This window comes from Larus michahellis, chromosome 8 (genome assembly GCF_964199755.1).
Source record: "Larus michahellis chromosome 8, bLarMic1.1, whole genome shotgun sequence".
Classification (NCBI taxonomy): Eukaryota; Metazoa; Chordata; class Aves; order Charadriiformes; family Laridae; genus Larus; species Larus michahellis.
In genome coordinates, this window is record NC_133903.1 from 36,132,625 (window position 1) to 36,146,353 (window position 13,729).

The 13,729-nt window shown below is 38.4% G+C and overlaps 1 protein-coding gene across 1 annotated transcript; it reads left to right on the forward strand.

The window, feature by feature from the left end:
- The first annotated feature begins 15 nt into the window (after positions 1-15).
- On the forward strand, positions 16-13,697 carry SASS6 (SAS-6 centriolar assembly protein). Its single transcript, XM_074597028.1, has 17 exons — positions 16-100; positions 1,348-1,408; positions 3,233-3,312; positions 4,450-4,554; positions 5,402-5,573; positions 6,509-6,586; positions 7,584-7,703; positions 7,808-7,999; positions 8,208-8,402; positions 8,763-8,852; positions 8,948-9,127; positions 9,755-9,836; positions 10,258-10,367; positions 11,212-11,334; positions 11,636-11,724; positions 12,222-12,313; positions 12,411-13,697. The coding sequence occupies exons 1-17, from the start codon at positions 33-35 to the stop codon at positions 12,494-12,496; spliced, it is 1,923 nt and encodes a 640-aa protein (XP_074453129.1). The 5' UTR covers positions 16-32; the 3' UTR covers positions 12,497-13,697.
- The last annotated feature ends 32 nt before the right edge of the window (positions 13,698-13,729 follow it).

A 13,729-nucleotide genomic window follows, 5' to 3' on the forward strand; every position in this document is an offset into this window, starting at 1 on the left:
GCGGGAGCCGGGCGCCAAACTCGAAGCGTAAGATGGCGGCGGAGAGCTTGTTCAACCGGCCCGTGAGTGTGCAAGTGAGGTGCCAGGGCTGCGAGGAGAGGTGAGAGGCTGGCTTGAACGGCGCGGCGGGCTCTGAATTGGTTTCCTCAGCAGTTGCCGGAAGTTTTATTGCGTTCTTTTGGAAAACGGCTGCTGAGTGACGGGCTCTTTTCCTTCTTTCTTTTCTTCCTGGCCTAACAGCTGTGGGTGAGGGGCGGGGCCCTGCGCCTGGTGCGGGCGGTGAGCTGAGTAGCCGCCCGCCTTGTTCTTGCTTTGGGGCTGCTTATGGGGGGCCCCTCTGTGTTAGAGGGAGGGGGACTCGGTCGCAGCAGGGCTGGAGGCGATCAGTGAGAGCTGGAGCGGCTCCTGTGGGTACCATGCCGGGCAGAGGAGGCACTGGTAGCGGAGAGCGCAGGCAGTAGCTTTACAGAAACGCCGTAGGGGTGCGGGGGCGAACGCGTCCCCGCCACCGGCGAGGCGAGAGCCGAGGTTTCCCGCTGCGGGTCCGGCTGGCCTGGCCGCTGTTTGCGCGTCTCCCAGGCCGCAGCGGTTGCCCCGCGGGCAGGCCCGCCTCCTCCTCCTCCTCGTCCTCGCAGCCTGAAGCCGGCCTTACCGCGGCCTCCGGGAGCGTTTCAGCTCCCTCCTTACTGCTCCCGTGGCGTGGGCGAGCCCACGCGTCTGTCCCAGTCGGTTTCTGCTGCGGGATAAACCATTGTAGGCGTGGATGCGTGGCTTAGCACTGGTGTTTGGGAAAGCCCAGGAATACCATATGGGAAGCGTCTGCTGAAAATATACTGAATTTCAGCAATATAGGCCCTATCTGGACCCATTAGACAATGCGTGCAGGCGTTAGGGCTACTCTGACTTGCCTGTGTTAAAAAGCACAGAAGGGCTGATGGCAGTGGGTGTATTTTGTAATGCAAATAACTTCTCGGATTGCTCAACAAGAAGTAAGTGAAGACAAAGTAGTGCTGTATGAATGATTATCAAAGGTTTCAGCAGTCGTTAATAAATTTCAAGAAGCTTATCCAAAGGTTCTAGTTTCTGGACAAAGTTTCAAAACTTGTGCCTTGCTATTTAAAGTTTGGTGTGTGACAAGCAACAAAAAAACCTGACCTGACTGAGGAGCTGTAAACCGTGGGGTTTTCAGATATCCTAGTAGTAGTCATCAATGGGAACTTTCTCGCTATTTCTACCTAAATTTTTGTTTTCGAAATGTCATTTAATTCCTGTAATGTGGCTACAAACATCTGTTACTTGGAGAACGTCTTCTTCATTTGTTACTAAGTTTCATCTTTTTGTACACAGGAGGTTAAATGTTCGAGTGAACGTTGAGCTACTGTCAATTTCGAATCCTGTTCATAAAAAGGTTTGTGGATTAGTTATGTTTGTGTCATTCATTAGGTATAATCTGGATTTCATTGTATAAGAGGACAAATAGACAAAAAGCAAAATAGTATTTTAGTATGTTTGTCACTTGTCCATCTTTTATTTTTGGTATAATTTCTTGAGTAATTTAGTTGGTTTGGTATGGTGTTTTTTTTCTAGCCCTTTTAGTCCTGTCTTTTGTATTCGCTGTTCATGATTCTTAGTAAACTTGCAAATCAAAAGTATTTGGAGACCCTCAGAGGAACCCGAGTTAGAGCTTAAGAGCAGTCTCAAATATACTCAACACTTATTTAAGAATAAGAGCAGCAGTTGTCTTTGCAAAGTCCTCATCTTAACTAGCAAAAATTACAGCTTGTATGTGGTTGTAACATTATGCTTTTTGTTGATAAGTGTGTTAGTCTTTGAACTTGAACTTGTTTGGAATTCGTCCGGGGGGTAGGAAGTAAAGTACTAAATTTGCAGTAAAAAAACACCTCTTCTTTCTCATAAAAAATAGCAATGAGGTTACTACTGGAGGATATAAAATCTTTTTTGTTGTGTGTCTAATTTGTCACTTAAACTGTACATTCACCTACCATGATGTTAAGATTGGCCATTAGTTGGTTATAGTGTTATTGAGTAAAGGTTTGTTTCTAAAGGAGTACAGCATTTCTTTGTAAGATTCTGCCAACTGTGACAATGATAATACTGAGTTCAGTTAAGAACTGTGTGCCAAGTTGCAGCCTGCATCAGCAGGAGCCTGGAAATCCAGTTGGGTACATCAGTGAATGATCAGTCTAAAAAGATAACTTCAAATGCTTGGATCAGTTAACGAGATGTCAAACCAAGCAGGCATTCTTATGCTACTGAACAACACGCCTTAGCTAATTTGGGATGGCATTAGTTTTAACATAAGGTGGCTGCACGTGTAAATCTCTCAGTTTGTTTGTATGCCTCCAACTGAGAGCTTTGTTAGTGTTACTGGTATCTCAATTACTGAAACGTGTTTCAGTTCTGTGTATGTATACGTGCTATGGTCACACTTCAGTTATGTTGGAAGACCTGTCAGGTTTCTACTTCCTTTCTTTTCCTCTGTTAGGGAATATTACATTCTTCACACAAGTTTGAGTCTCCTTACAGAGAACAGATGCCTGGGCCTAATGTACCAGGTGTTTTGCATAACCTTAGCCTTGTAATGAAGACTAACATTTACAGAGAAGGCAGTTTTCCCCAGACACTGTGTAGACCTCCAGCTAACAAAGAGTTTATTTTTAAAAGCTAAGCAACATAATGCTACAATTTTCCTCAGTAGCTTCCTGGACTTCAGATGTAACTATTTTATGTTTGCTTTGTGAAGCTCTGTATTCAAATAATATAAACTCTTCAGAAGATAGTTTCTTAAACTTTTTAGGAGCAGTATGCTCTGGAAAACTTCCAGTTACGGGAATTATGTGTTTGAGATGCATTTCAGTGGACTGCTAATGTTACACTCTATTTCATGATAGGGAAAAATAGTGAATAGTTTTCTTTCTGTAAAATGATGAAGACACATTGAATTTTGAAACCTTTGCTGCTCAAAGTTGAAGGTTTTTACTTAGTTTATTTTTGTGAGAAAACATTTTTCTGTTTTTCCCACTGTAATATTTGAAGTTGTGTTAAATGTTAATGTTTTCCACCTTCTGAATTAGTTGCCACAATTCTGTCGTATTTTTGGCTAAACAGTAAAAGCATTAAATACTGTTTGCAATATTGTTTACAATATTTAAATAATCCTACAGGGTGGTTTATAGTGTTTTAAATCATACTTAAATGTCTGTTTTTTCAGGATTTAGCTGTTCGATTGACTGATGATACTGATCCTTTTTTCCTTTATAACCTTGTCATATCTGAGGAAGATTTTCAAAGGTAAGTGAAATTATCGTGTCTTGTCTATGAGATATTTCTAAGTGCCAAAAAAATGAAGGAATATCTTTTATCTTGTAATTTATGTTTTGGCATTTTTCACTTTTGCAGTTTTGTCAGTATTTTAGCAGTATCGTTCTCTTTGACTAGTCGGTGAAACAACCAAGTACAGGAACAGGATTGGCTCAGGATTATAGAGATGAATGACAGAATCATGATGTTAAGTTCCCTGCACAGCTACAGTACCACAGTTTATGTTACTACTTGAATCTTCTGTTTATCGTAATTACTTCTTACAGACTATTGTGTATGTGTGAACTATTTCAAGAAGTAATTGCCAGAGGAAATTCTGTTTGCATGGACATGGATTCACAGACCTGAGCCTTTGTGTTATGGTTTCTTGCATAGTAATTGTGCTGTTTGGTCTCATTTTACTTCACTTGCTTAGAATTTGGTCATCAAATTCGGGCACCAGGCGTGAACAGTTCAGTCTTCTGCTTTGTTGTTTGGTGATTGGTTTTTTGTTTGTTTGTTTTGTTGTTTGGTTTGGTTTTGGTGTTGTTTTGTTTTGTTTTTAAAGAGTGATATAATCACTGTGTGGATCAAAAGGCAAAAGTAAAACACTGTTTATAAAACAGATGTGCAGAAGTGTTTTGATATACAAGGTATGACTTTGTGCATACCCTGTTGAATGTCTGTTTCTGTCTTCGAGTTTACTGTGTCTATGGTGAAGACAAGCAATTAAATAAAGAAGTAGGCAGATAAAGTCTTGATAATGGTTGAGTCTCCCCTCATCATCCTTTGCTTCTTCCACGAGCCCTTATCCAATCACCGTACCACTCTGTGCTGTAAGGAAGGCGTCTACTCAAGGGAGCACATTTTTTGTGCCACAATAACTTTTTTTCTTCTTAGTGCAGCTCATTTGCAAGAGCTCTTGAAATCAAAAACGTCCTCTAGGGATTATTATCCAACACGTGATCACATTTCTTCTGTATTCAGCATTAAAAATGACACGCTAGTGGACTTTAATGACGTGTTCAGTATTAGTTTATTCTGCTAGTGGAAACAAAATATTTTATAGGAAATAAATTAGACTTCTGTATATCATTAATGTATTTTTTTTCCATTCTGTTTATATAGTTTAAAATCCCAGCAGGGTCTCTTGGTAGACTTCTCTGCTTTCCCACAAAAATTTATAGATCTGCTTCAACAATGCATTCAGGAACAGAACAAAGACATCCCAAGGTAGGTAGTAAGTGAGTGCTGTAGTACTCTGTGTGTATGTGTCCTTAACATACTTGCCAGCCACTCAGACTGAGAAGAGTCAGTAGAACAAGGATGATTTAACCTTCCCCTGTAGGCATCTGAGTATCAGTTGGTGCACATGCAGCACTGGTGTGTTGTTGTTCTCACCCCCGCTTTTTTTTTTTTTTTTTTAACATGCTAGAGAGCTAACCTTAATTTGATGGACTGAGGTGTAAATCGTACTGTTTCACAGGAGAAGGCAAAGTTATGAGGCATTCTGACAAGGATTTTTTTTTTCTTTCATTTCATTGTTCAGATATTAAGATGTGAGGGGGGAGACCTGAGGTCCACTCTTCCCTGTAGTGGCCTTTTCACATGTTATTTTTGTTTGTGTGGGTACGGAGGAAAGCCCTGTCCAGAATACCTTGCTCCACTCCAGGAATTGGGCCGTTTCCTGAAGCATCTACTGTGTGCTGTGAATTTTACGAGGTTGTAGGATACCTAAAACATAGGAGTGTGTTTTCCTTTTGAATTTGGTTACAAAGGTCTTACTTGGTTTTGGACTCTTAAATCTAAGATGGGCTTCTGAAAATTTTACCAATAAACAAACTGATTAGTTTTGTACATTTCTTATTATAAGGTGCAAGCACTTTAGTTGATAATTGTTTGTAATATTAACTACAACATAGGGATCGAATTTCATAGTTCTTTTTCAAACAAAAACTGGACAGACAAGTTTCATTGCAGATGTAAAAATATATTTTATTTGAAAATAGCTTGTAGGATCTACAGGTAGTTTCAGGAAAAGAAATATGCTAAACATTTGATTATTTTTTATTTTCCCTAGGTTTTTGCTGCAGTTGGTTTCTTCAGCGTCTGTTCTAGATCACACACCTGTCTCTTTAAATGTAGTGGAGACCAACCCTTTCAAACATCTTACCCATCTCTCTCTAAAATTTCTACCAGGAAATGATGCAGAAATAAAGAAGTTTTTAGCCAGCTGTTTGAAATGCCTTAAGGTAAAATGAAGGTTTGTCATAGTTGCAACTAGGCCTTGATGCTATGTGTACATAAGCATTTTTTTCAGTCTTAACACTTCAAAAGTATGTACCAAATTGTATGTTCTAGTTTATTTTTTATTTTAGCTCATATATGTCATTGCATGCAGTTATTTGGGTGCATGTTATGAAACTAAATTGTTACTGTCACTCTAGCCATGACAATATTACATGTATATTCAGCCAAGCGCTATAATTTGAACTGGCAGAAGATCGGGTATTTTACACGTGCAGTGCCTGTAGTATGCAGCTGTTGAATGCTTCAGTGTCTCGTGCTTCATAGCCTTGCGCTGATTGCCAGATCAACTGCAAAAATAAAACACTAAGCTTTCAATCTCTTTGCTCTGCAGTTGGGTTTAGGAAAGCATGCGCGTGTGTATGTAATTTTAAGGCTTTATGGACTTCAAGGGACTAGTAGCTATAAATACCAAATTAAAATTGTAATGTTGATGCAGTTGGTAGCGTGCTAGGTTTTATTTAATGAGAAATTAGTGGTCTCATTAGTTTGACTGTTGTCTGTTTCAGTTTCATAACCTGGGGTATGTGTCTCTCCTACTGTGCTGCCATGGTTATAGACACCTAATAAGCCATTTTAATAACACAAACTTACACTATTTCACTTGATTTGATGTTCATGCAATTCCTTTATAAACAAGTCTTTATGATAAGATATTTTTCTTTATAGAAACTTGGCAAATAATTTCATTCAGAGTTTTTTACCTTCTGAACCAGTGCTTTTCCTTTTAAATGTATTAATTATACATACATTTATACAATTATACACAAATATCGTGGGTATGTGGTTGCTTAGGCAGGGTATGCTGATAAAATGGAAGCTAAGTACTAGTTGTATTTTTGGGAACTAAGGATTTGACCTAATGTCAATTTGTACATAGGAAGACAAAATGATGTTGGAAGAAAAGCTTAGAAAAACTGAAGAGGATCTTACCAGACAGCTGAGCTACACTCAACAGGTAATGTAAATTTTTAATTTTCCTGATGTAAGTTGCACTTCTTATAATCTGTGGCAAATGCACTTCTTGTGGGCTGGTTGGTTAGTCACTACCTAGCCAAGATAATTGACTTGGGAGTGAGTGAAAAGGAGAGTAGTCGTTTACTGTAGCTTTTCTTAAGAATGAGTAAAGCGTGCAACTGAAAAATAAAATTTAGGTCTTACAGTACTAAAGCAGAATTTTACTTTATTTTGCACAGAGGTCTGTCTGCATATGCATATACAAATTGTATACCAGATACATGGTAGTGTGAAGATAAATATATTCTACATATTCTGTGAATAGTTGGAAATCCTTATATTTGGAAAAATGTGAAACCATGATAAATAAATCCGAAGTCTTGGACTTCATGTTACTCTACTACTTTCTGATTTTTGCAGTCAGCCCAGTAATGACTTCGTATTTGTGTTTCAAGAGGATGATTTGGGTCAAACTCTAGAATTACCAAGTTGACTTTTTTGACTATCATGAAACAGAAAAATTCCATTAAAACTCCTGTTATGTAGCTTTTTTGGAATGGAATACTTGCTTAACTCATCTTTGCAGTTTCAGTTGGAGTTACTGTATGTGTTTGCTGAATGTGAATGCAGAATTACAAATCAAAAAGAGGAAAAGATACTGCTGAAGGACTTTCTCCCCCCCTGCCCCCCACTAGAGCACTTTGTGTTATAAGGGTAGGGAACATCAGCAGGCTGTTTTTTCACTCTTAAATAATTGTTGGAAGAAAACACAATTTGAAATTAAGATTATTTTATCCACAGTGTCAGAAAGGTGCTCTTTAGCTTTTCAGTGCCTCACTGTTCACACATTGAACAGATGTTTTGGCACCTCGTGCTGAAATTTAGACTTTTCTTAATAATTCCATGTCTGTTTTAAGAAGTAACAGTAAAGAATCATTCAGTATTGACTGAAATGCTTGAATTTTTAAAACTCTGTTTGCTTTGTCAAATTTCAACAGAGCTTGTCAGAGAAGAGCCGAGAACTAGACAAACTGAAAAATGAATGGACATCACACACTGCAGCTCTAACAAACAAACACACCCAGGAGCTGACAAATGAAAAGGAAAAAGCTCTCCAGGTATGACAACAGAGAAGAATTAACAGTATTCATATATGTTAATAGTTTCTTGGCCTAATTTTCAAATTCATTGACTAACTACTTTGTTTCTTTGCTTCTCATAGGCACAAGCTCAGTACCAACAACAGCATGAGCAACAGAAGAAGGAATTAGAAAATTTGCATCAGAAAAGTACCCAACAGTTGCAGAACAGACTCTCAGAACTCGAGGTCATCAATAAAGATCTAACAGAAAGGAGATACAAAGGAGACTCCACAGTCAGAGAACTGAAAGCAAAGCTTTCCGGAATGGAAGATGTACGGCTTGTTAATTTCCATAACCAAACTTACCACTTTTAGAGCACTAACACTGCCTGCCTGTGCATGTAATAGCAAATACAGCATATGAAGTTGGTTCAGCTCTTCTTCCTTCCACATTATGCTTACTATTTAGATATATCTGTTTCAATTACTATTACAGGCTTTCTTTAAAAAAATAAAATAAAATTCCTTCTCAACACTCTAGGAATGTCAAAGAGCAAAGCAGGAGGTGCTGTCGCTGCGTCGGGAGAACACTACTCTGGATGCTGAATGTCATGAAAAAGAGAAACTCATTAATCAGCTGCAGACACGAGTTGCTGTTCTGGAACAAGAGATCAAAGATAAAGATCAGCTGGTTATTAGAACAAAAGAAGTATTAGATGCGACACAAGAACAAAAGGTTCCTTCAAGTTTCAAAATAATTTTCTCTAAAGCTCTGTAGAACCTTCTTAGTTGCAGTCTCTATAGATCAGCAGCTGACCCGTTTTTATGAATACAGCAAGTAATGTAACTTTCAAATGTAGTTAAAGCTTCTAAATTACGGCATCAAAAGCATACTGGATTCAGTTTTACAAAGGTCAGTGCTTGTGAACAAAAAAAATGGATGAATGCAGATACTATGTAATTTGACTGAAAAGCAAGGACTGTATTTCTTGTAAGAATTAGTTCTCAAAGAATTATTGAGGTTCTGCTTGAAATCATAAATGATGTCTATCACGTTGTTGTTATAATACTTTTAATATTCTTTTATTCTTTAAAGGTGATACTGGAAGAAAGTACAGAGAAAAAACAAAGTCATATTGAAAAACTGGAGACAACAATTAAGTCGTTGTCTGCTGAACTTCTTAAGGTCTGTTTGAACTTGCCATTATCCTTATGAAATGTCTTCCTTATTTTTACATGTTCCTTTATTTTGAGAATATCTGATTTAATATTTTTTAATAGGCTAATGAAATTATCAAGAAGTTACAAGGAGACTTGAAAACTCTCATGAGTAAATTAAAATTGAAAAATACAGTGACAATTCAACAGGAAAAACTGTTAGCAGAAAAAGAAGAGAGACTTCAAAAAGAGCAGAGAGAATTGGAGGAGATGGGACAATCCCTTCGAGTGAAGGAGCAGGAGGTATTGTGGCATGTTAACCCTCTGTCCTGTAAATGCTGTTGTATGTAGTGGGTTGGCTTTTGTGTATTTTAACTTACTTATTTACAGCAATAAGGTCTTAAATCTTTCCGTGGAATAGAATATACTCTTTTACTTAGTTAACGTGTTTTTTTAAAAGTGTCATCGACGTTTCATTTTTTTTCATGTTAAACTGATTTGTAGGAACCATCCATCCATATGGAAGAAAATTAAAATTGTATTAAGAGTACAAAACGATATAATGGATGGGTCGACATCCTTTAGAGGGCATGTTTGTGTGACAGTTGGTGAAGGAGGCAAGGACAGGAACAGAGTGAACTTTTTGTTCCATTAAGTAGATTCCCCTGCATCGAGTTCTTGCGTTATTTACTCAGAGAAAAATTAAGGTCGCAAAGGTTTGTGGCTGTCATCTTGTTGGAACCCTAGCTAAAAGTAGGGCTTATTTTAAAATAATTATTGTATTGCGTTTGTAAAACTCTGTGTTCAAACTTCTCGAAGTAATTTTAGAACTTCATAGATCCTTTTTATTTATTTATATTATATTTTTTCTTCAGTTTGTAATTAGTAGTAGCTCCTGATGGTGTTATAATTATTATGGGAATATTGCAGGTTAGCAAGCTCCAAGAACAGCTAGAAACAACAATACAAAAATTAGAAGAAAGTAAGCAGTTACTGAAGACCAATGAAAATGGTAGGTTTGTACAATTCCATTTCTTCTGCCATAAAAATGACACAGTGACGTGGCTGCTACCGAAAATTAATGGAAGTAACTTTATTGTTTTACCAGTGCCCTTTTTTGCAAAGGGCTGCGATTATGGTAATTTATGGAAAATCAGCTTCTGTCTGTAGCAGGTGTGCAACAGGTGAGAGCTGCGAGTTGGCACCTGTGGTTGGCTGGGGGGTGTGCGAGGGGGGGTGGCTCCGGAGGAGGGAACGTGCAGGGGAGGAGGAAGCTTGAGCAAAAAGGCTTTCCATGGAACCCGGGTTCTAGTGATGCTTGCGCTTAAGGAGGAAAAATAGCCCACCAAGCTCTCACTTTTTTTGAGGAAGGGCTACTTGCTGTTTTAAACAGCTTGACCTTTTTTTTTTTTTTTTTTTCCCTATCTCCTCAGTAATCACATGGTTAAACAAACAGCTGAATGAAGTTCAGATGGCCAAGAAGCTGGAGCCTTCTGCGGGTACACACGCTGGTGTGAGGGCTGCCATTTCACCTCATGGCATGGTAAGACACAACTATACATAACACGGTTATGATCTAGTCATCATTTACTGAAATGTGTGTCCCTAAAAGAAAAAACAAAAGTGCTCCCATCTTGTTTGGGCCCTATAGTTTTGGGTGGGTGTGGATTTTTATTTTGTTTGTTTAGGTTAGGTTTGGGTTTTTTTTAATAACATAATACCCTGTTGGGTGCTACTTGGTGCTCTGGCCTTCTAAGCAAGAATTTTCTAAGCTCTTATTTATTAAAATACAGAGGAATGCAAAATTAGCTTGGAAAAGATGAAGTGCAGAGGGAAGGGAAAAACAAGGCACCATTTTTGTGTTGTGAGGTTCACTTACATACTAATTATCTTTGTATAGGTTGAAAAAGTAAGTGTACTATTTGAATACTCTTATTAGTGATATTTAGAAACATGAAAATAAGCAGTAAGAAACATTACCTACTATCTTTGTTAAATACCATGGCTTATTGGTTCTTACTTGGTGTTGTCCCCTGTGTACAGCTGTGTAATGCCACCCAGCAATTGATGAGCTGCTTATTCAGTAGTGGAGGGGTGTATTCATGCAAAGGGTCTCTGATTTATAGCTAGATACACTTAATATATTAATCAGTTACAGGGTGTGTAGCTTATTGTGAGCTTATAATTATTAGCTAAGAGTGTTCAACTCATCTAACTTCATAGAAGTTGCAAGTTTTCCCCAAGAATGTGAATCTTGGGAAAGTGCTGTTTTCTTCCCATCAGGAAGACTCAAATGAGCGTTAGCTTTCTAATTGTGGCTAGTTGATAATTTCTGAATCTTGAATCTTTCTAAAAAATTACTTCAGGAATTGTTTTTTCTCTTACAGCCTGACCGACCGTCCTTTCCCAGCTCAGGAATCAGTCATCCCATTTCTCCTCTGTATGCCTTCCAGAACTTTCCGGAACCGGCACACAACCAAAATGTCAATTCCCAGCGTCCAGTACCAAAGGCAGGCACTTTGACCTTTCTATTCGTTTAAGAACGGGATAACATAAAACAGCAAAGCTTAATGTTTTGAGTATTTCTCAAAATGCATGGATGTTTACTGTATATCCTAGTACTCTTAAACTCCCCGTCCTGAACACGATCACTATTAGTAATAGCTAATAGCTAATAGTAATAGCTAATAGCGCGCTTTGCTGCGTGGAAGTGCTGTGCCAGGAACAGCAACATTGGTCCCCGATAGTTCACACTGGGACCCTCGTGTCTGGAGTTTTTGTCTCTAAACTGCAACTCTTACCTTTCTGCAGGTTCACTTCAACACGCAGCTTTCAAAAATGACTCGCTGCTCAGATGTCCCAGCAGTGACTGCAGCCGCTCATCCAGCAAATAAGGAGAAGTAAGTTAAGTGTCATGTATTGTGTTTTTAGTGGGGGGTTTTATTTATTATTATTTTTATCAAGCCATTTGTCTTCTATGTGTGTCTGGAACTGAGCAAAACATTTCCAGTACCAAAGCTAGTTCCGAGATCTGCCTTTCTCCATCACTGTGTTAATGAATTTTAAGTTGTGGCAGATGTAATTGGTCACTAAGCATGGGTTGTAGGTAACAAACCAAGAGCCGTGCTCTCAGGAGTGGGTCACAAGGAACAAAAGTTTGTTGTCCCTCCTGGTGGTAGATCTAAGGCTGTCAGGTGATGGGTCAATCAGAAAATTAGTTCTAGACTGTTCTTAACTTATTCAGTGCTGGTTTACCTTCAAATGCTGAAGTTCATATGAATGCAGTAGTTCCACTTCGAGACTTTTCTGAATGAGTCTGTATCCACTTGGTGTTAATGTGCTGCTAACTAACTACATGTGTTTTAAATTTTATTTAGCCTTTTTTTTTTTTTCCTAGTGGTGATAATTTGGGGCTGGATTCAAAGTATTTCAAGAAAAAAGATGACAGCATTCCTTTACGAGGGCTCAGTCAAAACACAGTGAACTCAGGTATGTATGGAAATAGTAAAACACAACCTTATTTGAAATGTCCCTAAAGGAATAGTTACGGTCCTAAGAAGAGTATCTTGTTTCTGCTGTTCTACAGAGTATCTGAAACCCTACTTAACAGCAAAAGCCCAGCCGTCACCGAAAGCTGCGGTAACACCAGCCTCGGCTTATTTTCCTGGATAGCAGACAGGGCTCTTATTTAAGAGCGCTCTTTTAACCATTTAGGCAACTTTTGGATGTCCTGTGATAATGTATTAGTAAAGTATCAATGTGAACTGACATCATTTTACAAGTCTGAATCTGTTTTCTCTGAGAAAGATGCCTTGACTGACCTGGATGACTTTTCAGGATACTTGAGCCTAAAGAAAAGACGAAGCTTTATGCAGCCTCAGCTGTAGCTGTAGTTACACCACTGGGGCTGTGCATAATTCTCAGCACACGGGAGACACTCTTGTCTGCCTAAAAACCCACTGAAGCGCACTGACTCTTTTGTTAGCGGAACTGACAAGCGTGGCTGTGTAACAGCTGAAATGTGCACTCTAGCAGGCCCTGCGAGAGAGCATTCCTCTCCAAGAACTTTCTTGATGCCTTTCAGAGAAAGGCTGGTGCAAATGGGAAGTGCTGGAGAACAGGGTGAAGCTGTCGATGTCAATAATGGTCAAGCTCATACGTTAGCACGACTGCCTCACTAATCCTCCCTGACAGTTTTGATTTTAAAAACTTGTTTAATTTAGAACCAACTTATTTGAATTGCATACAGATTTACAAATATATTTAATATTAAACATGCTAAATTATTTCATGGAAGGTATAAAATTATAATTTAAAACTCTCATTCTTGGTTATCCCAACTTTTCTATTAATCTGTCAGTATTATACTCTACCGGCCACCACGCATAAAAAAAAAAAGGTTCTAAGGAGAAGTATCTGAACAGTTAACTATTGAAAAGTGTCACAACAGCTAAAAGCTACTTAATTTTTACTAATGGTAAGGCTGTGTGAAATGTAAGATACTCTGACACTCAAGTTTAGGGGGACTGAGTCTGTTGGGCTCATTCTGCTGCCCGTTCAGATGCTGGAGTCATGTAACAACTTCATTCGGTGCCACCTTCTAGTTGGTGTCCCAGTAAAGAATGGGCGTGCAAGTATTTGTAATATACAAAAGACACTTTTTAAATGATTATTTACATACTTTTGCTGTTAATGATATTTCATACCTTTTACCTTAAGTAACTAAGTGCATCCAGAGGATTGTCTATTTAAGTGGTTTGTTTTGCAGTGCAAAATGTGTATATTTGTTTATAAATCAGCACCATGTTAATGTATATTCACTTGTTTTGGCACGTGTAAGTTTCAAAGGCAATATTAAATGTTTTTTATCAAAGCCTCTGCTTAGCAATGTTTTAAGAGTATGAA

What these genes read in the sequence shown, in the direction of transcription:
- SASS6 (XM_074597028.1), top strand. Translation starts at nt 33, where the DNA reads ATGGCGGCGGAGAGCTTGTTCAACCGGCCCGTGAGTGTGCAAGTGAGG. An exon ending in ATGCGACACAAGAACAAAAG is followed by an intron (nt 8,403 to 8,762) that starts GTTCCTTCAAGT and finishes TATTCTTTAAAG; the next exon opens with GTGATACTGGAAGAAAGTAC. An exon ending in TTCGAGTGAAGGAGCAGGAG is followed by an intron (nt 9,128 to 9,754) that starts GTATTGTGGCAT and finishes GGAATATTGCAG; the next exon opens with GTTAGCAAGCTCCAAGAACA.